This window comes from Myotis myotis, unplaced genomic scaffold, assembly GCF_014108235.1.
Source record: "Myotis myotis isolate mMyoMyo1 unplaced genomic scaffold, mMyoMyo1.p scaffold_m19_p_19, whole genome shotgun sequence".
Taxonomy (NCBI): Eukaryota; Metazoa; Chordata; class Mammalia; order Chiroptera; family Vespertilionidae; genus Myotis; species Myotis myotis.
This window is the reverse complement of record NW_023416323.1, coordinates 14,208,671-14,234,820: the sequence shown is the minus strand read 5'-3', so window position 1 is coordinate 14,234,820 and position 26,150 is coordinate 14,208,671. Positions and strand designations below refer to the sequence as shown.

The window sequence follows — 26,150 nt, the reverse complement described above, 5'->3', positions numbered from 1 at the left end:
CAGCAAACCCTGACTTAGGACCAAGGGGGTGAAAGCCACCAACACCCAGCAAACCTCTGCCTGGGTTTGTCACGAGGGACGAGATGCAATTCAAGAGTTTGCTCTGAGAGGCAGAAACAGGCCGGGGGACGAGGGTCCCAGTTGCGAAGCCTCCAGCGCACTAAGGAAGCATGGGTGTTCGTGGGAGGAGTGGGAGGCCCTGGTCTTCCCAGTGACCGCTGGCGGCCGAGGCCAGCAGGGCCTGAGAGCATTGGCGGGCAGGACGGTTGACCACAGTGCTCCCCCTGGCCACCATGTCCTCACGGGTGACCCTGAAGCCAGCGTCACTCTGAGTTGGAGCTGCCTGGGGACAGAAACCACTCACAAAGGAAGGCTGTGGTGACTCCACACCAGCCCTGGACTTTCACTATTTGCAGAATGAACCCATCCTGCTGCTACCGACGCTTTCAAACATTTTATTTTTTTTTAAAGGATAGCAATAACTTATGCCATGAACCAAACAAGAGTACTGACAAGCATTTTCTGGCCCAGTCCACCATTGCACAGCCCTGCCCCCCCAAGCTCTACCACCACTGGGGGTGGCCTTGCCTAAGGCAGGATGTGGTCAGCGGGGCTGAGGCCAGGACCCTGGGCAGGAGGAGGCCCCAGAACAGCCCAGCAGCCACTGCAAGTGGCCAAGGAATTGAGATTTCTTCCAAGTCACTATCAAAGGGAAATGACAAACCAACCACAGGAACCCTCGAAAACACTGAGCTGGCCTCGGGCGTGGCCACCTCCACCCCGTGTGCACAAGTGAAACTCCATGGCTCATTCTGGCCCCAGCATTTGCTCCCTCTCTCCTTCCCTCCCCAGCTTGATCCCACACAGTTTGTTTTTGACTTTTTTTTAAAAAATATAATTTTGTAAATGCTCCATAAAAATACTATTGTTCCTAGTCAAACACAGATATTGCAATATGAAGAGAAACTGCTTTGACTTTGCTCTATAAAATGTGAAAAGGTTATCACACTGGATAATATAGAAAAATGCCAGAATTTCTAGGTATCACAAAGCCAGTACCAGGTGCACAGGGGAAGTGCTGCCAGACGCCGGCGGCCGGCCGGGTGTCGCTGGGGCTCCCCCTCCGCATGGGGAGGACACCATGGCTTTGAGAGAGGCAGATAGCTGACTGCTCTCAGTCCCAACAGGCCGGCCCTGAGAGGGCTGCCTGCTTGGCCTGAAGCACCGAAGAAACCAGCCACACTTGACCAGGAGCACAGGCAACCATCCTCTGATGGAGAGGGGACAGTGGTCTCTCCCGGCCTGGCAATCCGAGTACCGCCTCTCCTCTGAAATGATGGAGGCCCACCTGGCCCGCAAGGCGCATTCAAGTGCAGGCACTGGGCCACAGAGAGCAAGCATGGCCCTGTCCCCCGAGGCAGGAGGTTCGGTCCTGGTGGCTGGGCTGTGCCTTTAGTTCTCGGAGAGAGACAGGGCCAGGGCAGCCTGGAAGGCGGCTTCCTCATCGATGCTGTAGTCCTGGAAGACAGGAAGTGGAGATGGGCTGGGGGACTCAAGGGCCCAGACATGAGGGCCCAGCTGTGCTAGCGACTTCTCAGGACAGTCACCAGAACAGACCAGCAGTACCACCTCCACTCTCCCCACCTCCCTGCAGCATGACTCAGGCCAAGAATGAGGCCCCTGCAGTCATGGGGTCACTGCTGCCATGTGGAGAAAGCTCTGTTGGAGGTTAAAGTGCTGCCACATGTGGGATCGCTGTCTGGCATCTCCCAAGTTCTCCACATTGAGGGCCCCTGCAGCTGTCCAGCGGACACCTTGTCCAACAGACCCCTTGCCCAGCGGGCCTGTGGGAGGGGCAGACACTTGGAGAAAGAGCTGTCCTTTTGCCTCAGATGTGAAAACGAGGGTTGTGAGGAGCAGAGAAGCCAGAGAGCTCCACGCCTCCAACCACAAGGACCCTGGGGGCAGACAGGAACATGAGTAATTATCCCATACAGCCAGGAACCTGGAGGCTGCAGGCTGGCAGGGACAGGACAACAGGGCCGGGTGGGGAGGGGCTGAGCAGGAGGAAGAGCCTGAGGTGCAGGCTTGGGACAGGCAGGGTTCCGACCAGAGCAGATGAGATTTTCAAGATGGTGAAGTCCCTTTGGCTTTTCTCCAATAAGCACCTGAGGCCAGGCCAGCCATCACCCTCCACGGTTCTCTGTCCTGGAAAGGCTGGGGAGATGGTCCCCCTGCAACAGCCACTGTACCTGTGGTCACCTCTCCCAGAGAAGTCACCCCCCATCCCCATCCAGTGTGAAGAGAGCTCTGAAGAACCAAGGGGCCCTCTCAAACTATTCTGTGCTGATCCAGAGTCCAAGGACCTCTAGTGGCCACTTGGACCTGCCTGCCATCAGCACCAGACCTGTAGGTGCTTCCACAAAAATTTGGGGAGGGCCCTAGCGGGTCTGGCTCAGTGGATAGAGCATCGGCCTATGGACTGAAGAGTCCCAGGTTCAATTCTGGTCAAGGGCACATGCCCGGGTTGTGGGCTCCAGTACGGGGCGTCCAGGAGGCAGCCGATCAATGATTCTCTCTCATCGTTGATGTTTCTATCTCTCTCTCCTCTCCCTTCCTCTTTGAAATCAATAAAAATATATTTTTAAAAAATCTGGGGAGGCCTTTGTGTGTTCAGCTCCCTTTGAATTATGGACCTGAGGCTGGTTAAGGGTTGGGGAGGGGGAGGACACGCACCACAAAAGTGTCGTAGGAGAACTTGTGCCGGTGGAGCAGGTGCTGCAAGAAGTTGGCGCTCTTGTAGCTAGGGTCACCCCAGGGCATCGCTGAGCAGATGGGGCACACCTGGAACAGAGGACACTGGGGTGAAGCTGAGTAGGAGTGAGAAGCGAGCCCCCGCCCTGGGGTCCCGGGAGGGCACTGTGGGTGGACAGTGGGGCTCAGGCACCCGGGCAGCTGGCAGCGGGCGCTCACCACACGGTTGGGATCGCTGCGGTGGTTGTCCACACAGTGCTTCACCAGCTCCTGCTGGTCCAGGTTGCGGGCGCCACAGTAAGGGCAGGTGAAGGTTGACCTGTTAGGGACGGCACTGGGGTGGGGCGGGGAGGGGTAAGTGGTGGCCCGACTGGGCACTACCGACCTTCTTGCAGCCCAGCCCCACCTGCCCCAGCACAGGTGTGCCCTCCCCTCCCCTGGGAGCAGGCAGGAAGGAGGCTCAGCCTAAGTACTGAGGACCCTGGCCACCGTGGGGCCCTCTGTCCTGCTCCCAAGCACACCCCACTGCAACTGCTCTGTAACCTCTTGCTGCCTCACACACTCCCGTCCCTCTCCTTCCCAACATGGCTGGGCAAGTGGGGTGAGGACAGGCCACCTGCCCCGAGAGGAATCATCTGTCCAGACCCTGCTTTTCTGGGGACAGCACACCCCTGCTGGGAGGTGATGCAGAGCCCCTTCCACTTCCTCTGGGTGGAGCAGCACTGCCTCCACCTAGTGGTGCAGACCAGGAGCTGCTCCCACAACCCACAGGGACTCTGAGTGCCCCTGGTGGGGTGGCCTACCTGGGAATGGGCTGGGATGTGGGCACCACAGGGACAAACTTGGGACAGTTGGCCATCTGCTCCTGGACCTTCATGCATGAGGAAACGTGCACCCTCATCTTGGCCAGTGTCACCTAGGAAGAGAGGCAGGGCAGGGGTCAGGCAGTCGGGGGGTGGGGAGAGGGCAGCCAAAGCCTCTGGCTCCGTTGGACCAGAGAACCACCAGCAAGCAGGCTGGTCCTGCTCCTGGTGTCCAGTGTCCCTGCTGGAGAAAAGAAGGCAAGGGAAGGAGACAGACTCGAGACCCCAGGACATGCCTCTGAGCTATGCCCAGCGGCAGGTGCACACTGCTTTAGCTGCAGCTTGGCAGGAGGCTGACACGGCCCTCAGCGCCTGGATGGGAGCACCCCAAGCTGGGGTCCCTGGGGAGCTGCAGAAGTGCAGAGCCCCTGGGGGAATGGGAAGTACCTTCATTCAGGAAAAATGCCCCTCGTAACAGGAACCAATGAGCCAAATTCTTTTAGACAGCCGAACAGCTGACAAAACTCCTTACCAAAAGGTACCAAACCAACCCAAACCAAACCCAGCTTGACCTTCTCCTTGGCTGCCTGAGTCACAAACTCTGGCAGGGTGTTGGGGAGGAGGGGTCCCAGCTCAGAGCAGGGCCGGGGTAAGGCAGCGCTGAGGAACCTTGGTCAACCTCCCTGGGAGTGGACACCACCTTCCTGCCATGTGGCCAACGCCAAGAGGCTGGAGGGTAAACATTTCACAAACAGAGGACTAGTTCACAGAACGGAGGAAACAGCAAGAGAGGGTGTGGGCAGGACAACTGCCTCCATGAGCACAGGGCACTATCCCCAGGACCAAGGTCTGAGCCAGGTGTCTGGGAAACAGACTAGCCTCTGATATCAGCTCTGCCCAGGGTTGGGGGGCATGGAGTGAAGGGCAGAGCCACTTCACATGTGAAACTATATGAGGATCAAGGGGAGAAGCGGGGAAGGGACTATGTGAGCTTGAAGGAAGCCCCAACACCCCCTCCTGGAGGTTCTCAGGTCAGCCCTTTGACCTTTAAGGCAAAGCAACCAGTGGCAGCTTTCCATTGTGCTAAGTTGGTAGAGCTTGTTCACCAGAGAGATGGCTAAGTCTGAAAATGTAAAATCAAAATCAGTTCCAGTTCCATCCACCAGGAGGCAGGGCCTCCCAGCCCTGGGGAGTGGTGGGTGTGAGGAAGGTGGTAGGGTGGGCTCTAGGGCAGGATGCCTAAGGCAAGCGATGTAGGTGACAGAGGCCACAGAGCAATGTGCTCCATTCAGCCCGTGGCCCCAAGCTGCCCTCCTCTCCCTCACATCAACGCCCCGGTGAGCAGCAGATCACCGGAGTGTCAAGGCTGTGTTGGGTGGGTTTCCGCTCCGCCCATGTCCCTGCATCAGCCACAAGGCACACAAGCAACCCAGAGCCCAGGCCAGAGAGTGGAGCTGGGGGGTGCAATGCGGGCCCAGAGGCAGAGCCACCTGAAGTGCTCGGTGCTGTGAGGGGGGCTGAGCAGAGCTACAGGGTCCTCAACAGGAAAGGGAAGAGGCCAGCGCCTCTGCTGGAGGGCGAAACCAAGCCCCAAGCACCCTCCTGGCCCCGAGGGCACCCGGGGTGGGTACCTTCTTGCTACAGCCCCGGCAGGGTGCCTTGTAGGACGAGAGCTGCTTCTCCACGTGGGTGGCCTTGTCCACCTTCTTGGGGTCGAAGGGCAGGCGGCACAGCGGGCACAGGGGGGATGGTACCTGTAGGCATGGCTGGAGGCACTCCCCGCAGAACCTGCAGGGGTAGAGGACATGGGCCTGAGGTCACAGGCCAGATTGCTCCAGCACACGTAGGGGGCAACTCACCATTGCTGTCAACCGTGCATTTCTGGAGACAGTATTTCCGAGCCTGAGTCCCACTGGCTGGATGGGTACCACTTGGTTCAAAGATGACCCCAGATCCCTTCCCGCCATGGGCTCTTGGGACCCTCTGCTGTATCCTGGAACTGGGTAGAGCTGCAGCTGTGGCTCTCTAGGACCCGTGCTGGCTCATGGCCCTGGTCCCAGCAAGAGCTCTGGCTATAGTAGGAGGCCTGAGCTCAGCCTGCCCATCTCACTGCCACATGGTGATACCTCAGGGGGCTCAGAAAACATGGGGACAGTACAGGGGGCCTTGGAGACCCTCCACTCACTAAGCTCTGGGGAGTGAAATCACTAACAATGGTGGGAGAGGAAATCACAGGACTCATTGATGGGGAAGGGCCAAAGCTGGCAGATGAGCATCACCAGCCTCGGGACAGTGCCACCTTCTGGGCAGGAAGGGCTCTCCTGATAGGCCTGAATGGAGGAACAGTGACAGGAGGAACTGTGCTCAGGCTCCTGACAGTCCAGCAGTGATACTCCTGGCCCTGGGCATACACGTGGGCACCTGAGGCTCCTTGCAGCCCTGAGCTCTCGGCACTGTCCCTGGAGATGCCCCGTCCTGTGTAGGCTGCATGTGCAGAGAGCCCTCCTACCCATGCACCCCTCAACTGGAATTTACAACCACCCCCAACACTGCAGAGGAGGGTGCTGCTCTTTAGAGAAAAAGCTGGTCGGAGGGGTGAGAGGGAGAAGGCGCTTGATCACAGGACCACTTCAGTCTAGCTTCGTAGGAAGTGCTGTGGGGACCACTTAGCTGCAACATAGGATCTAGAACCGACACTGAAATGGAGCCTCCACAGCCCAGAAGAGCATGTGCTCAGTCTCATCACAGGGACTGAACCCAGATGCACGAGAAAGGTGGTAACTCTGCAGACTACAGGAAACCAGGGCGGGCACCCCTCTACTCCCACCTGTGTAAGTCGAACAGGCTGGGCCATGGTGGGGACAGGAGCTGTGCGGGACAAAGGGATGTGAAAATGTTTCTGAGTATACAGAGGACTCAGCTAAGCTAAGGGGTCAGAGTTCCCTTTGCCATCATACTCTCACTTCCTTCTCAGAAAAAGGCAGCCAAGGGAGATCCACAGTCCCTCCTTTGCCCAACCCGAGGCCCGCCTCCTACAGGCTGGCCTCTAGTACTGCCACCCCCTGACTGGTCACCTCTCACATTAACATCTGCACATGAGATAAGGCTCAGGTAGGCCTGACACCTAGAGTGCAGCGTTCCTGGTGACCACTGTCCTGCAGAATAAGGAGGTGGGCCCACTGGTCATGTCCTGCACCCAGTGAGGGCTCACCATGCATCACAGCAGGAATGCAAAGGAGATGTTATGCACCCAGCCCTGATGCTCCAGTGAGGATGCCAGGGCTGTTCCTCACCAGTCTTGGGGTATTTATCAGGCAGTCTCTCACTTCACCCAGCCTCTGAAGGGAAGTGCTGCCTCGAGGGTCACAATGGGGAAGCTGAAAAAAACCAACGAGTGCTCACCCAGCACTAGTGACAACAGCCAAGTAGAAACCACCACGTGGCCATCGATGGGTGTCGGACATGGGATCTCAGTCTATCTCTGCGATGCACTACGACTCAGCATAAGAGGGAGTGTGTACTGACAGGTGTGACCACTGGAGGAACCTTGAAAATATCATGCCCAGCCCTAGCCAGTTTGGCTCAGTGGATAGAGCATCAGCCTGCGGACTGAAGGGTCCCAGGGTCAAGGGCACATGCCTGGGTTGCGGGCTCAATCCCCAATAAAGGGCATGCAGGAGGCAGTCGATCAATGATTCTCTCTCATCATTGATGTTTCTCTCTCTCTCTATCCCTCTCCCTTCTTCTCTGAAATCAAGAAATAAAAAATAAACAATATCATGCTCAGTGAAAGAAGCCAATCACAAAGGACTACATGGTATGATTTCATTTATGTGAACTGTCCGAATAGGCAAATCCACAGAGACAGAAAGCAGGTTAGGAGTTGTGGGTATAGAGGTTGACTTCCAATGGGGATGAAGTTTCTTTTGGGGATGATAAGAATGTACTAATATTGAGTGTGGTAATGGTTACTCAATGCTGTGCATATACTATGGGCCACTGAATCGTACACTTTAATAAGGGAATTGTCTCTCAATAAAGCTGTAAAAAACACACGCAGAAGGAAAGGGCATAAGACAAAGGACACATATGGGGATGAGCTGTAACCCTCAACACTGGCAGAATGCAGGTTGCCTCCGGAGGAGCAGGTCTCCGATGAGACACAGAGGTCAAGGTGAAGGGTACCCCACTGTCCTCCAGTAGGAGGCAGGGGAACTTTGGGAGTTGTGAGAAGGCACACCTGGACCCCTGCCTGACCCTGGACTCGCCCAGCCCTGCAGCACTGCCTGTCTCCTTTTCACAGTCCCCGAGGAGCTAGAGGCAGAACTAGGTGTCCACACAGTAGCTCAGTTCATGGCCTAGTTTCCAGCATCATCAACGTGGTGTGCTGAGGGCTAGAGCAGACTACCAGTGCTCACTTCTCCTGCAGGAGGTTCCTGCCTGTGTCTGCCCAAGAGACTGGTGCTGGGCAGCTTCTTAGCTGAAGGGGCCCGTTCTCATGGCAAACCCACAGGCACAGCTGCAAAAGCCTGACGACCAGTGCAGGGACTCCAGGCTACAGCAGCACCACTCAGGTGCCTCACTCCCACCCTGGCCTTCTGCAAATGCAGGCACACCAGGACAGGCCAATGTTTCAGAGACCCAGGAAGGCAGGCAGGCCGAGCCCCAGGCACTGAGAACTGTCCTGAGTAGGGAGGCTGACCTCCAAAGCCTTTTCTGGGTGGCTACTCAGTGGCTCATGTGCTGACCCACCTCACTGGGCTCACCCACACAGACCCTGAGCCGCCTTTGAGCCCATGGGCCTTGTCTGAGGCCTGTGTTCTCGGGCAGCCAAGCAGGGAGTGACTGAAACTCCTGGAGCCTCTGGGACCCCCACCCAGACAAGTCAGCTCATTGGCCTGGGTGCCGCTGGCAGAGGGCTGTAAAGGCTCAGTGGTCTTAGGGTCTGCAGTCACTGCTGCAAAAGCGGAAGGTGGAGAGGGGCACTGAAGGTGGTGGGAGGAAAGCGGCTAAGAGGCAGGGTGGGCCTGGCTGCCTGAGCTCAAACCCTGTCTTTGCTGTGAGAATGGGACCTTTATTCAGCCTACCTCGCTTTCCTTGTACAGAAGGAATAGTGGCAGTACTTGCCTCACAGGGCTGTGGCATGCAGGGAATAATCAGAAAACATCTATTATCATTCCCTACAGTTCCCCTTAAAAATGAACTTTAAGCCCTAGCTGGTTTGGCTCACTAGATAGAGCGTTGGCCTGGGGACTGAAAGGTCCCAGGTTCGATTCCGGTCAAGGGCATGTACCTTGGTTGCGGGCACATCCCCAGTAAGGGGTGTGCAGGAGGCAGCTGATCGATGTTTCTCTCCCATCAATGTTTCTAGCTCTCTATCCCTCTCCCTTCCTCTCTGTAAAAAAATCAATAAAATTATTTAAAAAAATGAACTTTAAAACTTTTCTATGACCTCTGTTCAGTAACAAACTGTATGTGGGGATACTCAGATGCAGGGACGGATGTGACAGCGCTAACTAGAGGGGATGAGGAAGAGGTATAAAGGCCAGAGGTAGCCTGGGCTAAACCCTGCCCCAAACACGGGCCCTCAGGGGAGGGTGCATCAGAGGGTTAGAAACAGCCACGCAGTTTCTGTTTCCGGATGTGGCTCACTGCCCAGGATGTCCCTTGAGTGTGACAGAGAACCAGCTTCCTCGGGGGCCCCTGGGGAGTGCCTGGGAGCTCTCCCACAAGCTCCCCTGAGGGGCTCCTGCTCGAAAGCCTATAACCCTCCTTCTGTCTGGGTGCTGGAGCAGGGGTACCTGTCCCATACAGGGCCGCTCTCACCACCAGAAAACCTGTTTTGAGAAAGGAAACTACTTAGTCAGGTAGCTGTAGAGGGAAATAACCAAACCACCAGCAAGGTTTTTAAAAGGAAAGGCGGAGCCTTTAAATCTTCTTTGCTCATCTGTATACATGCCTTCAAAACACCGGGCCAGAAACTTCAGGAAAGTAAGAAGTAGAGACAGAATAGCTAGGAACACAAGCCAGCAGGGAGAGCCAGGGAGTAGGTCTTTTAAAGGCACAAGCTGTAGAAGAGGCCCTTGTAGGACCAGCCCTAGAAACAGGAGAGGGGTGAGATTATGCTAAGAAAAGCAGCGGGGAGGGGCTTTATAAGAGATGTTTCACAACAATCCTGTGTAGTTCTGTATTCTGGAAACCACATTTTAAGAAACGATGTACTTGGATAAAAAAAGAAAAAATACAGTTTTGTGCAGACCAAGAGGCTGGAAACACTGTGGCCCAGGGCTGGGTGAGTGTCAGTGCCATGAGGACACCTCTGAAACCTAGGGAAGGGTTTCTAAAAGGAGAAGCCTCACAGTTCTCTCAGTGATGGACTGAAAGACGCAGAACACACACCTTCAAATACCCACTAGTATGTGCTTACAAGAGACAAGTGCTGTTTAGAAGCTACCCCTGTCAAAATGTCACCAGCAGCATGAAAAAGTCTGCAGGGCTCTCTGTGCTGCCTGGCATGGGGCGGGGGAAAGGAAGGGAAGGCTTTCTGGATCCTGACACTATCCCGGCCACCTCCCTGGGTGAGGAGCAGTCACACACTCACCCAGCAGTTGCAGCGACCACTCTGTATCAAGAGCCTCCCAAGTCAGCTACCTTTGTTTGCAACTAGGGCCTCCTACCAGCCTGGGTGCACCTCAGCCCAACCCCTTGGAGTGAAAGCTCCATCTCCTCGGCAGCTCTTCCAGCCACCAAGCCGCTTCTCTGGGCCCGCTCCCCACCTGGCTGACTTCACTCAAGAGCTGCATTATTCAGTCACTTGGGAGATTCAGAGTGGACCCTCTGATCTCAGCTCCCTCCCAACCAGGCTGGCAGCTCCAAGATGACTTGAGTGAAGCGCTCAGCTGGGAGGAGCCCGCATCCTCAGGTTTCTGTTCCCCGGACCCTGCAGGAGGCCTCTGCAAGCCCTGGTGCAGGCAGCTGGAAACCCTGGCAAGGTGCTTCGCGACTGCTCCCCTGCGGGCCGGCCTGCCTGGCTGATCGGTGATCGATGTGACCCAAGTTCTCCATCAGAAAGAAAGGAAGCAGCACCGGACTCCAAACAAGCCCCGCTCCTAACTTTAGGGAACTTCTCTCCTCGGCAAACTAGACAGCAGACAGCCGGGCCGAGAAAGAGTTGATAGCAAAAGCCACAGGCATTTATTTACAACCGCCCACTCCAGTCTCCGCGGGGCCGAATCCAAGCGCCGGGCGCAGAGGTCGCGCGGCTGCCCTCTGAGCACCGGGGGAGGCCCAGAGGCCGTCAGCGGACCCCGGGACCCGGGACGGGATGCAGGTTGCCCGCGTGCCGCCGGGGTGGTGGGAGGAGTGCCAGGGCTGGCGGGGCCGGGGCCAAAGCGGATGAACGCGCCGAGGGCAGGGAGGCGCGGCGTCGGGAGCCCCGCTCCCACGCCCCTGCGTCCTCCCCGCACCCGGCTCCCCGCCGTTCCCGGCGGCCGGCGGCCTCCGACCCTCCGGCCGGGCGCAGACCCCTCCCCGCGGCGGAGCGCGGTCCCGCGGCCGCCCGGAGGCCGACGCACTCACGTGTGGCCACAGCTGCCGATGGCCACAGGCCGGTGGTAGACCTCCAGGCAGATGGGGCAGCTGTACTGCGCCTCCAGGCCGCTGTCGCCGCCCGCGGGCCCCCCCGGGGGCTGTCGCTGCTGAGCCGAGGCCACCAGGCTGCGGAACATCGCCATCCCGGGGCCAGGCCCGCCGCCGCCGCTGTCCCGGCCGGCCGGCCAGGACCGGCCCTCGCGTCACGGCCGCGACGGCGTCGCGCTGACGTCTCCGGGCTCACCCCGCCTCCGCGGCGGCGAGGCAGCGCGCGACGGCGATCGGTGACGTCATCAGAGCGCGCCCGCCGCCGGCAGGGCCGCCGCCTGCCGCTCACCCGGGGCTACCATGTGCCAGGTGGGCGAGGAATATGGGGCGCCGGCGCCCGAGGTGCCGCCGCCGCCGCCGCCGCCGCGGGCTGGGTAAGAGCTGGGCGCCACCCCGCCCCTGCGGCTCGCGGCGCCCCCAGCCGGCGGCCTGTTCTACCCCGAGGTCCCGGCCGCCGCGCTCCGGAAGCCCAGCCTCGCAGCCCGGGGTCCCGGGGAGGCTGGAGCGCGCTCCGCAGCACCTGGGAGAGCCTGTCCGGCCGGTGGTGGACTCCCCAGGGCGGGCCCCCCTCTGCTCTCTCGCACCTCAAGTTCTTGCAGTCGGTGGGACAGCGCTGCCGCTGACCATGCCGTCTTTCCTGGAAGAGAAGTCGGCTTTCCCGTCGCTGTCACCCACCGACTCCCCGCCTCCCGTCCTGAGCCACCCAGAGCAGGTTGACGCCCCTGGCGGGCCAGCCCTGGAGAGATGAGAGGTGGCCTTTAGGTGCCCCCTGAACGGCTTTAACAGACCGGAATCCTCCAGGGCCCTTGTCGTTTTTCAAATTGGAAGTTTGGTTAAGACACAAATGGTTGCCCGTGTTCAGTCGCCTACATGACCTCTCCCCTACCCGAGGTTGGGATGAGAAGCAGGACCTCTCTCTGAAGTCTTAGGGAGGGGCGTGTGCAATGTGTTCTTGTTCTCTCTTCCCCCCCATGTCTCCAAAGCCGTGAGCTGAAGTGTGTGAAGTGCTCGGAAGGCCTGCCCGTGGTGGTGATCCGAGCAGGGGACGCCTTCTGCAGGTGAGGCCTGGAGGAGGATAGGAGACCCTGGCAAGAAGGGCTTGCTCAGAAGCTAGAATTGCCTTCCTTTCTGTGTGGGTACCAGTCTCCCACCGTTCAACTGAGGATCAGGTGGCAGAAAGGTATATGAGGGCACTTAGGAGGAGAGCTGGCAGAGTGAGTGAGTGAGGTGCAGGCGGGATAGCGTTTCTGGGCAGCTAGAACACATCGCAGGGCGATTTGGAGCATCCTGGGATCTTGGGCAGGTGCTCCGGGTGATGCCTGTTTTACTTGTGAGGGACAGAGGAGTGGAAGGTGGGCTCAGCCTCCCCCTCCCCGTGCCTCGGGGCGAGGGGGGGTCCTTTATACAGGAGCAGAGACTTATTCTCAGAGGGGCCTGGGCACCAGCTTGTTCTGTTTTATCTGAAGCTCTGCTGTGCCCCTGTCACATCGCCTTTGAATCAAAACTCTTCTGTGTCTCATCACTCCACTAGATTCACAGCTCCAGGAGGGCAGGGCTGGTCTCCCATTTTACCCCTGTTAATTCCTGGTGATGTTGCACGCTTTGTATAGCAAATGAACATTTTTTGAATGAGTGATCAGCTCCCATCTTAAAATTGGTCTCCAAGAGTGTCAGACTCTGCTTTCTAAAATGTTCCAAAAAAGAAACTGAAGGGACTGAATAAATTGTTTTCCAAAAACTTTCTCGTCCCTGAATATCTTTTGGGAGCTTAGTAGACTTGGTGTGTGCTCAGCAGGACGAGGTGTACGCCACCAGGAAATACATTTTAGGCAAAGAAGCCACTGCTTTAATCACTTCAGAGCATCTAAAAAGGATGATCCCTCCTTGGAGTGCTTGGAGAACTCGCTGATAAGAGGACAGACTGCAGCAGCTCTAAGCAAGGCCTGCAGGACTTCGGGGCCCACAGCTCCCCCCTGCGCTTGCTCAGTTTTGGGAAAATGTGGAAAGCTGACTTTCTGGTTGTAGGTTTTGGCAGTCTAGGTCTTGAACATGTTTCCTCAATGATTGTGAGGATAGGCACATGTGGGAAACGCTGGCCTGACCCAGAGGGAAAGTATGGTGCAGGGAGGACATGGAGTGGGGTAGCCACAGGGTGATTCCCCCACCTCCTCACCCGCAGTGTCTGTGTCTGCTGGGGGAACCTCACCACACTCCGGCTTTCCTGGGAGGCACTTCCTATGGCTGGTCACTTGGGGTCCCTAGAGCTCCAGCATTTTGCAGCTAAACACTGAGTTGAGTTACTGTCCTCAGAAGACCTGTGGGGTGTTTGGTTGGCTCATTATAAGGAGTTCCTGTTCAGTGTTGGGGGGGTTGTTGTGGACACAAGGATAGCTGAGCAGGAAAAAGAAGCAGACAGTGCATAACCCCAGGCATGGGGCAATTTTGGGGGTACAGTGTTGCCTCCTCTTTTCAGTGTGCTGTTCTCCACCCAGGCTGTCAGGGGAGCTTTAAAAAGCAGATGCCTGGGCCTCATCCCAATATACTGTGATGTAGTTAGTGATTCTAATGTGCAGTCAAGGCTGACCACCTCTGACCTAGTGAGCCCGAGAATCAGCTGGAAGTTTTACCGAGAACGCAGGTTCCCGGGACCAGCCCTGGAAGTTCTGATCTGTGGGTTTGGGGAAGAGCCCAGGACTCTGCGTTTCCAGGAGCTTCCTGGGCATATCTGGTCCCAGCCGGATCAAAGCACTAGAGAAGGGCCTGTGTGGAGCTTCAGGTCTCTGGGCTCCTGCAGCCTTCTCAGTGTTTCCCCCTTCACCCCAAGAGGTGCTTCTCTTCGTGGGGGTCTTGGAAGGGGTCATCAACTCTGCTCAGGGAAGGGCTGCGCCTGCCTATGTCCATCTGTTCCACCAGCTGGGCCTTTCTGAGTGCCTGCAGGTGGCACCAGGCTCCTGGCCCCTCAGGCATCGGTTCATACTGGTAAGGATTGTAGGGGTGATGCATGTGGGCCTTCCCATGTGGTAGGCTCATCCTGGGGCAACCATATCTGGTGAGAAACCCTCCATGCCGACCTCGGGGCAGAGCCTCATTGTCAAGATGCTTCTTTTAAAGATGGGAGTTGGTAACTGAGCAGGCATCAGGCTGCCCCCCTGCAGAGGCCAGTATTGGTTTCCCTCTCTTGGCATGGAGGTAGGCAACCAGGGCCATGTGGCTGCAGCCAGTGGTGGTTTGTGTTGCAGGGACTGTTTCAAGGCGTTCTACGTCCACAAGTTCAGAGCTGTGCTTGGGAAGAACCGGCTGATCTTTCCAGGAGAGAAGGTAGAGTGTGGAGTGACTCCTCTGTAGAATCCCCAACTGGGCATTTTGGCCCCCCGGGCCCTGGCTCTTAACCCGTGCCACCCTTCCTGCAGGCAGCCTGTCCCAGCTGCATCCTACCAGCTCCTCCCACTGTCCTGTGCCTGGGCTCTGAGAATGGACCCATGTCGGGATATCCATAGTGGAGGGGGGTGGGGGCATGCTCATGTTGGAGATGTGGTGCCCTCTAGCAGTGTTCTTTCTTTCCCAGGTGCTCCTGGCATGGTCTGGGGGGCCTTCGTCTAGCTCCATGATCTGGCAGGTCCTTGAGGTGCGTCTCCACACTGTTCTCCTGTGCCCAGGTCACCGCCCAACCGAGCTTGAAAGTGGAGGGTCAGCACCAAGGGGCTCTTGTTTAGAACTAGAGAGAGCAGCCCTGGAGGGCTCCTGGATGTGTATGCAAGAGGTGCACAAGCCAGGAGCTGTGCCCGGAGTATCCAGCTGTGTCCCAGTTTAGCACTCTGTCCATTTGCTCTACTGTAGAAACATAATCACTGGGAAAAGGACGTCCTAGGGGCACAGCAGGGTGTCACTCAAGGTGGCCTTGAAGCCATGGGCCTTCTCTCATCCTGGGAGTGTGTCTGGGGCAAGACATTGAAATAGAAGCAGGTGTCTTGGGAGACAAAAGGTGGTTTGGCCCTGTCAGCTTCTTTGAGAAGTGGAAGAGAATGAGAGGCAGGGGGAGGGATGCTGTCAGGGGAGGCAGTGTTGGTGAAGACAGCTTATGTCGAGGTGGGGAGGGGAGAAGAAGGAACACTCCTGGTTGTGTTGGCCTGCCCGGATCACAGTGGGGCAGTTACGGTTTCTCCCGATGGTGCTGGGGAGGCTTTGGCCAGGGGGTGGGACACACATGACCTGCACTGCCTATGAGGGGTGTAGACTGGAGGGACTGGGGACAAGGCTGCAGCCGTGGGGTGGTCTGTATGGGATCCTGGGAGGTGCCCAGAGCTCGAGCTGGTGCGTCTGCTCTCACTTTATGTCCCCTAAACCTGGCTGGAGGATCCGAGATAAGCGCCTGCTCCCCCAGATGTTTGTCCAGCACGTGGTGCCCTTCCATCTGAGCAGCAATTTCTTGCTTTTGTCCTGTTGTCCTGTCCATGCTGAGCAGCCAGAGGAGCGTGGGTAGGGGCATGGATGGCCATGTGGATCCAGCTGCTTTTCGGGGCACTGCCAGGAGCAGGAACAGATGGGAGGGCGGGCTTTACAAGGGAGATGCAGACACCCAGGTAGTTTGAAGTGAGTCAGGCTATGCGGCTTCCCTCGGCAGCCTCTCCACTACAGGGGGGGGTCATTGCCCCTTACAGAGCATGGTTTCTGTAGGGAGGGTCCTGTGGCTTCTAGGCGTGAGGCTGAGGCCAGTCCCTTCCCCTCTCCAGGGCCTGAGTCGAGATTCTGCCAAAAGACTGCGTTTTGTGCCAGGGGTTGTCTACGTTGATGGTACGTGTGGCCTTTTTTCTCTCCAAGATCCCAACCGCTTGGTGCAGGCCCCCTGAAACAGCTGGCACTGTGCCCACACCCAGGCCCTGGAGACAGTGCATTTGTCCACCAACAGATGGCACTGCTGGTGTCATAAGTCAGACCATCAGAGAGTCAGGCAGGAGCGTCGGCCTGGCCGCCTCTGCGGGATCTAGGGCACTGAGTGAGATGGTTGAGTTCACTACCCAAGGGGCTGGATGCCAACCTGCCCCACCTCCCCTCCCCACCTCGTCCCTCGGCCACTACAGAAAACCCACTGCCCACTCTGCAAGCGCTCCTCCACGGAGGTCTGCAGCCTGTGGTTTCTACAGAAGCTGCTGCTCTGCAGAGCACAGGCTCGAGGGATCTCATGTGTTGGCCCGTCCTGCCTGCCTGGGCTCGCCTCCTACAAGCCATGACTCCTTTCCTTCTGCCTTTTTCAGAGGGAGCAGCCTGTGGACAGAGCCCGGAGGACAGAGCCAAAACCCTAGCCGAGATGAAGCTGATCCTGCAGACAGTCGGTTTTCCCTGGCACATTGTGGCCTTAGAAGAGGTACGTGGGCCCACCCCTGAGAAGGACCCCCGGAGGTGCCCGCTGGGATGTCCACGAGGAGTGCATGCCCACTTGGGGCCAGGCTGCGGCCTCTCGCCGGGGCCGCGCCTCGCGATATACAGTGGTGGGCCGGGGCCTCACACAGCTTCTCCACCCTCCCCTGCCCTGCAAGGTGTTCGGCCTGCCGCCGTCCGTGCTTCGCCACCTTGCCCAGGAGCCCTCAGGGACCAAGGGGGCCTATAAGGCAGCTGTGGACAGTTTCCTCCAGCAGCAGCACGCACCAGCCCCAGGGGAGGAGCAGCTGAGCCAGCCTGGCTCCCAGGACCCCCAGGGCCCAGCGGGGCTACCTACAGCTGCCCAGACCGAGGCCCAGGCACCCACAGCTGCCCAGACTGAGGCTTTATCTAGACTCTTCGACTCAGTGAAGACACTGACAGCCAAGGAGGAGCTTCTTCAGACCCTGCGGTGAGCCTCCCCCCCCCCCCCCAGGTCCTGGCCCTGTCCCTGTCCTCCCTGTGTCTGAGATCCCTTGCTCTGCTCTGCAGAACCCACTTGATTCTGCACGTGGCCCGGACCCATGGCTACTCCAAGGTGATGACGGGAGACAGCTGTACCCGCCTGGCCATCAAGCTCATGACTAGCCTGGCGCTGGGGAGAGGGGCCTTCCTGGCCTGGGACACGGTACTCAGGGGCCAGGCTGCCCAGGGGCCCCTCCCACCCTCACCCTTTAGGCCCTTTCACTTGAAAGTAGTATCTTGTGAATCAGTCTTGGGGTCTTCCTCATGGAGGGAGGAGCCCGACACCCCTCAGCTGGCAGGGAAGGAGGGAGCTATAACCCTGTCAGCTGGGTACGGGGAAGAACATATTCCCCCCCCCCCCTCCCCAGGGCTTCTCTGATGAGAGGCACGGTGACGTGGTGGTGGTACGGCCCATGCGCGACCACACACTGAAGGAGGTCGCCTTCTACAACCGCCTGTTTGCTGTGCCCTCTGTCTTCACACCAGCTATCGACACCAAGGTAACTTGCAGGACAGGGCAGAGGCTGCCAGCACGTCTTCAGCAGCCTAAGCTGTGTCCACACCAGCCCTCTAGCTTCAGTGCTTGCCACCTGGTACCACAGTGGCGTCCCCATGTCCCCCAGCATCTTGGAGCGTATACAGGATATCCCTTGGAGTTGGAGGACAGGTTGGTTGGTGCCTTCGAGCGGGAGAGGGCTCACAAGGAGAGGGAGTTGCCACACCCTGGTACCCATCCCTGGGAAGGCGAGGTGCCCAGCTTGGGGGGAGGGGTGGTCATGGACATGGGGAAGGGGATGATGGAGGGGCAGAATGACCGTTGTCAGAGGTACTTAAAATTTTGACATACTTTTTTTTGTTTGTTTGTTTTTTGGTGTGTTTCTTCGTTAATCCTCACCCGAGGATATTTTTTCATTAATTTTTATTGAGAGTGGAAGGGAGTGGGGGGAGAGAAACATCGATGTGAGAGAGGCACATTGATTGGTTGCCTCCCACACGAACCCAACTTGGGTGGGGCAGGGAGGGAACTCACAACCCAGGTATGTGCCCTTTGACCAGGAACTGAACTGGCAACACTTTGATCATTGATTTCAGAGAGGAAGGGAGAGGGAGAGAGAGATAGAAACATCAATGATGAGAGGGAATCATTGATCAGCTGCCTCCTTCATGCCCCACCCTGGGGATTGAACCTGTATCCCGGTCATGTGCCCTGACCAGGAATTGAACTGTGACCTCCTGGTTCATTAGGTCAGTGCTCAACCACTGAGCCACGCCAGTTAGGCCATAATTTAATTTTTAAAAATGTCCGTGTTTAGAAGTGTGCGCCTGATTCACTCCAGTCCCAACAGGGCAGACTCTCAGGAGCTGACTGTGGAGGAACCCATGGCCCCTTGGCTAGGCCTGGGGGCTGCTCTGCACCAGGGCCACTCCAGCCCCCCCTCTGATTGTCCCTAGGCCCCTGAGAAGGCCAGCATCCACCGGCTTATGGAAGCCTTCATGCTCAGGCTGCAGGCCCAGTTCCCCTCCACAGTCAGCACTGTGTACAGGTGTGTGTTTGTGCCGGGGAGTGGGAGTGGGAGTGGGAGCGTAGGCACTGAGCTCACCACCCTGGGGCTCAGGTCAGGCAGGAGCCAGGCTCTGGTTAACCGGTGGTGCCTCTGTGCCCTGTCCTCACACTTCCAGGACGAGTGAGAAGCTGGTTAAGGCCCCAAGGGATGGCAATTCTGGTGGCCCCCCAGGTCCCCGCTGCCTGCTCTGCATGTGTGCACTGGACATCGACACTGCTGGTCTGTGCTGCATGTTCTCAGGGTTCATGGGTGGAAGGGGTACCGGTGAGTGGGTATTGGGGTTTACCAATCCTGAGGTCCCCTCAGTTCATTTCTGCTTACAGATAGTGCCACGGCTTTTGGGGCCCAGACCTCACATCTCTCCCAGATGCAGCCCCCCACCCCACCAGCTGAGGCACCCACAACACCCTGCTGCTCTGCAGGGGTGGGCAGGGCCCAGGGCTGTTGCCGGGGGGCTGGGCCCTGCAGGAGGTGAGTCTTCTTTCCTGATCCACCCCACCCCATGGCTGGTCCCTTGCAGCTACACAGAGGGTGGTGGTACACCTGGGACCAAGCCCTCGGGCCCTGCACTGAGGGGCCAAGACCAGGCACACAGGTCCAGCTCTGCTCTCACAGGGAGGACCCCCGAGCCAGTGTCATCGAGCAGCTATGCTACGGGTGCCGTGTGAACATGAAGGACTTGGTGAGTGGATCCTGCCTTGTGTTGGTGATAGGGGAGGCCCTCCCACTCTTGGGGTGAGGGTGCAGGTTGGCACTGGCTTAGCTTTGAGCAATGTAGCCCATCACTCATGCCGGCTCTCTGTTGCAGCCTTCCTTGGACCCCCTGCCACCCTACATCCTGACTGAGGCCCAGCTCCGTAGCCAGAGGTACTGGTACCTGCTGTGCTGGGAGCCCTGAGAGGGGTCCTTCTGGATGTGAGCACCTCTGGGCTGATTCCCACTGTGTGGCTTCCCCCAGGGCCTCGGTCTTGCAGGAGATACAGGAGTATCTGATTGACAGTGATGATGAGGTGCAGACCGGTGAGAGCTGAGCCTCAGGATGGACCCCTGGGACCACCCCGCCTGGACCTCTGCCATGCTGGAGCAGGACACAGGGATGGGCAGGCAGCGTGCTGTCATCCGTTCATATAAATAAAAGTTTTAATTAAAAAAACTCTACAGTACGTGTGGAGAAAGGAGGGCTGGGCCCCCTGGCCCAGTGTGTCTGGCACTGGGCCCTGCAGGGACAACGGAAAGGGACAGCAGTCCTGTGCTGGGCCGTGGAGGGGCCACAGCTCCCTTCTGACAGCAGCATCAAGGCTCAGTGGGCCAGGAGGACCTGTCACAGCTGGTGGCCTGGGACTGGAGTATCTGCTCCTGTGGCCTGAGGAGCACTGCCCTCCTTCCTGGCAGGCCGGCTCCTTCATTCACGTGCACACGGAGCCTGGCTCCTACTCCTTTTCGCGGGTCCACTTGATCATGGTCTCCGGTGAGCGGTAGAGGAAGATGAGCTTGGCGTATAGCTCCTCTTCCAGCTCCAGCTCTCGCGTCTCCCGCACCAGGAAGATGTCCTGGCAGAGCTTGAGGATTCGGTCCACACACGGCAGCTCCTCGAACATGATGGAGTGTGAGATCTCACTGAAGAAGCCACGCACAAACTTGCCGATGACCAGCACGATGGACACATAGAGCCCCATGATCCTGCCAGGCAAGTGCGGGTGAGTCCTGGGGGCTGCTACCCACAGCCGCACCCCAGCCCCCAGGCCCACGGCACTGCACTCACCCGTAGCCAGCCAGGAAGCCCAGGCTGGGTGGGCTGACCTTGTCGTTGAAGATGACCATGGGCAGCAGGTTGCAGTCAGCCTGGCAGTCCTGTAGCTCGATGACCCACCACTCAAGGAAGCCAGCAGCCCCCGAGCCCACACGCTCCCTCCGCAGCTGGATGCGCACGCCGAGGTAGTCCGCCTCCTCGTCTGGATCAGAGCGGTGAGACAGTCAGGCCACACCCTCTCCCAGGGCAGAGGCCATGGCCCAGCACCACCTTCCCCCAAACACACTCACTGGGCTGCAGCTGCTTCACGGGGTTAGCTTCAGGCCCGTTGGGGGCACGGATGTACTTGGGGAAGAGGTTAGGGATGACCCTGTGGGGAGGAATCCAGTGGGTCAGGTCTGGCCCAGCCTTCCTGGTGCCCCCAGGCCCCTTGGTCCCCACTCACACGGACTGGTCCGAGGTGCCCTCCAGCAGGCTGGCCAGCTGCCACCGCTCAGTGCTATTGGGGGCCAGGTCCAGGGTGTGCTTCTCGTTGGTGTACTCTACAGTGCCTCCCTTGGCCAGGTCCCTGCAAGCAGGGGTGCAGCGTGACCCACCGAAGCGTGTACCCCACCCAGGCCCCATCCGAGCCCAGGACGCACCTCTGGAAGTTCCAGGTGAAGCGCAGGGTGATGTCGGCAGTGCCGTTGTACAGCTCCCGCTTCATCTGGGCCCTGCTTGGCGGGCTGATGCGCCACAGAGCCCCGGAGCTGCCCTCGATCTGCGCTGTGACGATGTCCTCGGGGCCGTACTGGCTGATGAACTGCATGGCCAGCTGAGCACAAGACGGCGCCTCAGTGGGGTGAAGCCAGGCCACCCCCCAAAAGCCATCCCTTCCCCTGCCAGGCAGATGCAATGTGGGGGCTGCTCACCGGGTGGGGGTCAAACTGCCTGGACAGCTCCTCATAGGCCTGTTGTGTAAAGGGCACGATGGACGGCTGCTGGGCGCTCATGGTGAACAGGGGCTGAGGGTGAAACAGGGTGACATGGTGCCGGGGGAGCCTCCCTGACTCCCCAGGTCGCCAGCACGCAGGCCACGCTCTGCATAGTCCATGAGGACCAGAAAGGGAGGAGTGGGAATTGGGGCTGCCTGGCCAGAGCCCTCAGTGTGCGGGCAGAGCTTGCGCCTGCACTGCTTCCCGTGCTGGCGAAGGCAGCTGCTCACCTCGTAGCCCCCCAGCTTGAGGGTGACGGTGACGTCGATGGGCTGGTTGACAACGCCGACGACAGAGCGCACCAGAGACATGAAGAGCAGCGGGAACCAGATGATGGCCACAAGGAACAGGATGATAAGGCCACCCATGCCATACTTAACGATCTTCTTCTTCTTCTGCCCCTTGGGCTGTGGGTATTTCTGTGGGGGGCCGGTACGGGTCAGCTGCTCAGCGCCACCTTCCCAGTGCCCTGCGGCAGGCCTCCATCTCTGCTCCCTGCCACAGTGCTGTCTCAGACCCCTCCCTCCCTCTGCTCCCAGAGCTGCCCTCCACACCTCACCTTTCCATCCTCAAGGCCATGGTCTTGAGCTCACCCCGTGGACCCATAAAGCCTTAATTGAACATCCAAACTGACTGCAGAGCTATAGCAGCTAAGTCTGTGGTGCTGGACAGGACAGAGGTCAATGGAGAGACTCTGAGCCCCCGACAAACCCACACAAGGAGACAGGTGCCAACCTCTCAGTAGGGAAAGGACAGCCTTTTCAATAAATGGACCCTTAACTAACACCATGTGCAAAAATTAAGACCTAAATCACTGAAACTTCAGGGCAAATCTTTGTACCTTATATTTGGCAAAATATCCTCAGATCTAATGCCAAAAGCTCAAGCAACAAAAGCAAAAATTTAAACTAGACATCATGAAAAATAGACTTGTGTGCTTCTGAGGACACCATCAAAAAAGGAAAAAGCCAGCCACAGGATGGAGGAAATACCAGCAAGTCGCATCTCTGATAGTCTGGTATCCAGAGTGTCCATGGAACTCTCTCAACTCAATAAAAGGTATGAATGTGCCACCTTTGGTTTACCTAACAGTTGCTTAACCCAAGGAAAAAATGGGCAAAGGCTCTGAAAAAACACTCTCCACAGAAGGGAGACATGGCAAATAAGCACAGGGAAAGGTGCTTACCATCAGCCAACAGGGAAATGCAAAGTCAAAACCACAGGGACGGGTAAAAAAAACGCCAGACCAGAAGGGTTTGCGAGGAGGTGGCAGAGCAGTGGGACTGCAGTGGAGCAGTCGCCACGGAAAACAACTCGAGAGTGAAAGCAGGAGTTACCGCAGGGCCCAGCAAGCACATCCCTATGTGTCTATCCAGGAGAAATGGAAACTTGTGTGTTCAGAGTCTTATATGTGAATATCCATAGCAGCATTTTTTTATAATAAAAACAAACCCAAATGTCTATCACCATTTGGAACTGTTGAATAAAAGGTGGCATGAACCATAACCATAGACATAGACCTAGCACTAACCTCAACACTAGACTTAGCCCTAACCCTAACCCAACCCTAACATTAACCCTAGCCCTAGCCCTAACCCTAACACTTTTACCAAGTCCTAATTCTATCCCTACCTCTAAACCTAACCCTAGCCCTACCCATAACTCCTAACAACCAAAAAGTTAAACTATTCTGCCATAAAAAGAAATTGTGACACATACTACAACATGGATGAACTTTGATAATATACTGAGTGAAAGAAGCCAGTCACAAAGGCCACCCTGATTTCATTTATATGAAATTTCCAGAACAGGCAAATCTATACAGCAGGTGGTGGCTGCCAGGAGCTGGGCAATGAGGGGAATGGACAGGGACTGCTAATGGTGCGAAGAGCATGTTCTAACATTGTGGTGATGGCTGCACAACTCTAAACATACTGAACCACCAAACTGCACACTTAAAATGGGCGAATCTTATGTATGAATTCTCTCTGTAAAGCTGCTAAAAAAGAACAAAAATTCAGCTAACGTTATGGCAGGCATATTCCACTGGGCAATTTGCTCAGGCCACTGCCAACTGCCTGCCCCTAACAGGGCAGAGTTCACTATCCCCTCTCCAAGAAGCCCCTCTGGCTGCCAGGGAGAGTTCTAGAAATGCTCTCTGACCCACAGTGGCTCTCTGGCCTCATGTTGCCATGGTTTCTGAGCCCAAGGAGGGGCCGCCAGTGTTTGGTTCTCACAGTTCCCGTCGGCCCCAATGGGGAGTGACCAGTGTCCCCTCTCTACCCTCGCCTTGGGCCCAGGCACCTTTTCTGTCTCTCGGCTGCACTTGATGATGAAGATGTTGGCATAGATGTCCTCCACGCACATCCAGTTGGACAGGGACAGCGTGGTGTCTGTCCAAACCCAGTCCATCACGGCCCGCAGCTCCACCAGGAACGGCACCAGCCGGAACCTACCCGAGACGGGGGACCCATCAGGAGGGGCTGAGGGAGGGCAGCCTTGACCCCCCTTGGGCCGGCCCACACTCACCCCTGGAAGAGGAAGAGGTTGAGGTGGTTGTACTTCTTGGTGAGGAAGTTGCCAAGGATGCGGGTGGGGTAGCCACAGCGGATCTGGTAGGCGGACAGGGCGAAGTAGATGCACTTCACAAAGTACCACAGCTGGGCTACTGCGTTCTGGCTGAACATCCTAGGTGGGACAGGAAGCCCAGATCAGGGCACCCTGCCCGAGTCCAGTAGCTGGAGCCCCCAAGGTCGCTGGACCCAAATGCAGCTCTGCCAGGCACCACAAAGCACGTCTCTGCAAGCTGGGCCTGACCCCCCAGCACCCACCTCTCAGTGACAGCGGGCAAGATGAAGAACATCCAGACATGGATGGCCAGCACCAGGACGACCTGGAAGGCCAGCTTGCCCAGCACGGTCTTGCGCAGGTAGAGGGCACGGTCGATGACCATAGTGCTGAACTGGATCAGCAGCATGACCAGGAAGGCTTCCGGAACCTGGTCATCTGACAGGGAGGACGTGATGTCCGTCGCCGCTGAGTGCTTCTGTGGCCAGGAAAGGAAGGGTCAGGGAGAGCTGGGGTGGCCGCTGGGCTCTGCGCTCACAGGGGCCCCTGAACCCAGCTCACCCCAAAGGCCCAAAAGCCAAACATGATGATGATGAAGTCGACCACGTCGGCCAGGAACATGAGGGCGTAGACGTCAGTGGCTGCACGGTACTTGGTGTGCAGGATGTCGTGGAAGAAACGCCGCAGGGGCCGGTACACGCTCTGGGCCCTGCGGACAGGCGGAAGGGAGCTCAGCTCAGGACCTTGGTTGCTCCCACCCGCCCCTCCCCTAGGCCACTCCCAGCTTGGTCACTCACAGGGACAGGCAGAAGGTCTGCAGCCGGATGCCCACCGCCCTCACTCTTTCCCGGTGACGACTCCGCCTCTTCTGTCCCCGAGAGGCGGCTGCTGCCTCCTGCTCCTCATCCTCAGTCTCGGCTTCTGTGGGGGAGTAGTCACCACCGATGGACTGAGGCCTAGTTCAGCTCCTGACCATCCTGAGAGCCCCCCAGGGGGCTGCCATCACCCCATTTCACAGACCAGCAGGCTAAGCACAGGCCCCCCCGGCACCACCAGCAGTGGGCCCCTGGGGCTGCATCCTCTGGCTGGCGTGGTGACTCCCATGTGAGAGCTGGGTGGGCTGGGGTGGTTGCAGATTGACAGGGACATGTACCAATGGCTGCCGGTCCTTTGGGTTCTGCCATCTCCTTCCTCCTCCTCCTGAAACGCAGACCGATGCGCTTCGTGTCGTGGGGCTTGATCTCCACGTGTGGCTCTGAGGGCCCATCTCTCACTTCTACTTGGATGTCATCCTTGGCGGTGGCCTCAGCCACCCCCAGCTCCTCCTGGGGCCCTGTGCTCTCCTCAGTCTGGAGTCCCAGCAGGGCTGGCTCCTCCTCAGGCTCCTCCTTCCCCTGGCCTCCGTCAGGCTCCTTGGAGAGCGGGTCTTCCTCGTGGTCCCAGAGGCCATAGCACTGTGGAAGGAAGGAAGGAGGGCCTTGGGGGGGCAGGCGTGGCTGCACGGGCAGCTCTTGGACCAGGCAAGATGGCCAGGCCCACCCCGGGACCCACAGTGTCCAGCTTCGCCTCCTGGAACAAGATGGCTGCGAGGTGCCCGCCTGCTGCCCACCTGCCCTGGCACCTGGCACTCACCAGCAGCTGGGAACGATGGAAGAAGAGGGCCAGGAGCTGCACCAGGTCGTACTTGATGTAGCCGTCAGTCTTCTCCAGGCCCAGGATGCGAGGCGGGAAGTAGGGCTTGTTCTCGTAGCGCCGCAGCACCGTGTGGCTGTTCCAGGGGAAGAAGCCAAACTGGAACAGGTATTTGGTGACCACCATGACCTGCGGGGCAGCGGGGCTCAGCATGGCGGGCGGGGCCAGGACCACCCCTTCCGCCCCCCAGGCCGCCGCCCACCTCAGTGAAGACGATGGCCGTCATCCAGAAGCGCTTGCTGGGCCGTGGGATGGACAGCATGGCCCACAAGAAGACCAGCACAGGCAACACGAGGGAGGTGGCCGAGGCGGTGACCATGTGGTTGAGAACAATGATGAAATAGCAGAGCAGCTCCGAGTGGGCAGCCACGCACTGGTACACGGCCTGCAGCAGCCGCAGCGCCCGGCCCTGCCCGGCCGCGAACTGCTCAGCCTCCTCCAGCTCTGGGATGCGCAGGCACCTGCAGGGCCCATGTTCAGGTAGGTTCTGGCCCCAGGCCTAGGCCCGCCTGCCCCCGGCCCCGCC

General features: G+C 58.1%; 3 protein-coding genes across 11 annotated transcripts in view; 1 reads left to right on the top strand and 2 right to left on the bottom strand.

Annotated features, from left to right (window-relative positions):
- Positions 1-435: 435 nt before the first annotated feature.
- Positions 436-11,891, bottom strand: RNF166 (ring finger protein 166). 2 transcript variants are annotated; one of them, XM_036346269.1, is made up of 6 exons: positions 11,780-11,891; positions 5,189-5,345; positions 3,558-3,670; positions 2,974-3,088; positions 2,737-2,844; positions 436-1,518 (listed from the first exon to the last, which is right to left on the bottom strand). In XM_036346269.1, the coding sequence occupies exons 3-6, from the start codon at positions 3,653-3,655 to the stop codon at positions 1,453-1,455; spliced, it is 387 nt and encodes a 128-aa protein (XP_036202162.1). In that variant the 5' UTR covers positions 3,656-3,670; positions 5,189-5,345; positions 11,780-11,891; the 3' UTR covers positions 436-1,452. The 2 variants fall into 2 exon arrangements, with proteins under 2 accessions (XP_036202162.1, XP_036202161.1); XM_036346268.1 differs by lacking the exon at positions 11,780-11,891 and adding an exon at positions 11,136-11,371.
- Positions 11,417-22,830, top strand: CTU2 (cytosolic thiouridylase subunit 2). Of its 4 annotated transcripts, none has more exons than XR_004973643.1 (15): positions 11,418-11,569; positions 12,179-12,253; positions 14,435-14,513; positions 14,761-14,820; positions 15,926-15,986; positions 16,448-16,557; positions 16,730-17,022; positions 17,103-17,238; positions 17,444-17,575; positions 18,528-18,619; positions 18,756-18,859; positions 18,947-19,111; positions 19,256-19,322; positions 19,449-19,507; positions 19,599-19,682. XR_004973643.1 is itself a non-coding variant. In XM_036346264.1 (15 exons), exons 1-15 carry the CDS (start codon positions 11,496-11,498, stop codon positions 19,669-19,671), a joined length of 1,563 nt encoding a protein of 520 aa, XP_036202157.1. In that variant the 5' UTR covers positions 11,418-11,495; the 3' UTR covers positions 19,672-22,830. The 4 variants fall into 4 exon arrangements, 3 of the variants coding, with proteins under 3 accessions (XP_036202159.1, XP_036202157.1, XP_036202160.1); XM_036346264.1 differs by having other exon boundaries at positions 18,964-19,111; positions 19,599-22,830; XM_036346267.1 differs by lacking the exon at positions 11,418-11,569 and having other exon boundaries at positions 12,237-12,375; positions 18,964-19,111; positions 19,599-22,830.
- PIEZO1 (piezo type mechanosensitive ion channel component 1) overlaps positions 19,763-26,150 on the bottom strand; it is a 59,862-nt gene continuing 53,474 nt past the window's right edge. For 4 of the 5 annotated variants that reach the window (XM_036346259.1, XM_036346261.1, XM_036346260.1 and 1 more), the window contains 15 exons: positions 25,827-26,085; positions 25,565-25,753; positions 25,086-25,386; positions 24,730-24,853; positions 24,494-24,641; positions 24,196-24,410; positions 23,894-24,052; positions 23,669-23,816; positions 21,595-21,783; positions 21,302-21,394; positions 21,032-21,204; positions 20,836-20,958; positions 20,681-20,760; positions 20,403-20,592; positions 19,763-20,320 (listed from right to left, as the gene is read on the bottom strand). In XM_036346259.1, coding sequence (XP_036202152.1) covers positions 20,071-20,320; positions 20,403-20,592; positions 20,681-20,760; positions 20,836-20,958; positions 21,032-21,204; positions 21,302-21,394; positions 21,595-21,783; positions 23,669-23,816; positions 23,894-24,052; positions 24,196-24,410; positions 24,494-24,641; positions 24,730-24,853; positions 25,086-25,386; positions 25,565-25,753; positions 25,827-26,085 — 2,641 coding nt within the window. In that variant the 3' untranslated portion in view covers positions 19,763-20,070. The remainder of the gene's footprint in view (positions 20,321-20,402; positions 20,593-20,680; positions 20,761-20,835; positions 20,959-21,031; positions 21,205-21,301; positions 21,395-21,594; positions 21,784-23,668; positions 23,817-23,893; positions 24,053-24,195; positions 24,411-24,493; positions 24,642-24,729; positions 24,854-25,085; positions 25,387-25,564; positions 25,754-25,826; positions 26,086-26,150) is intronic. The other variant, XM_036346262.1, reaches the window with a different exon arrangement.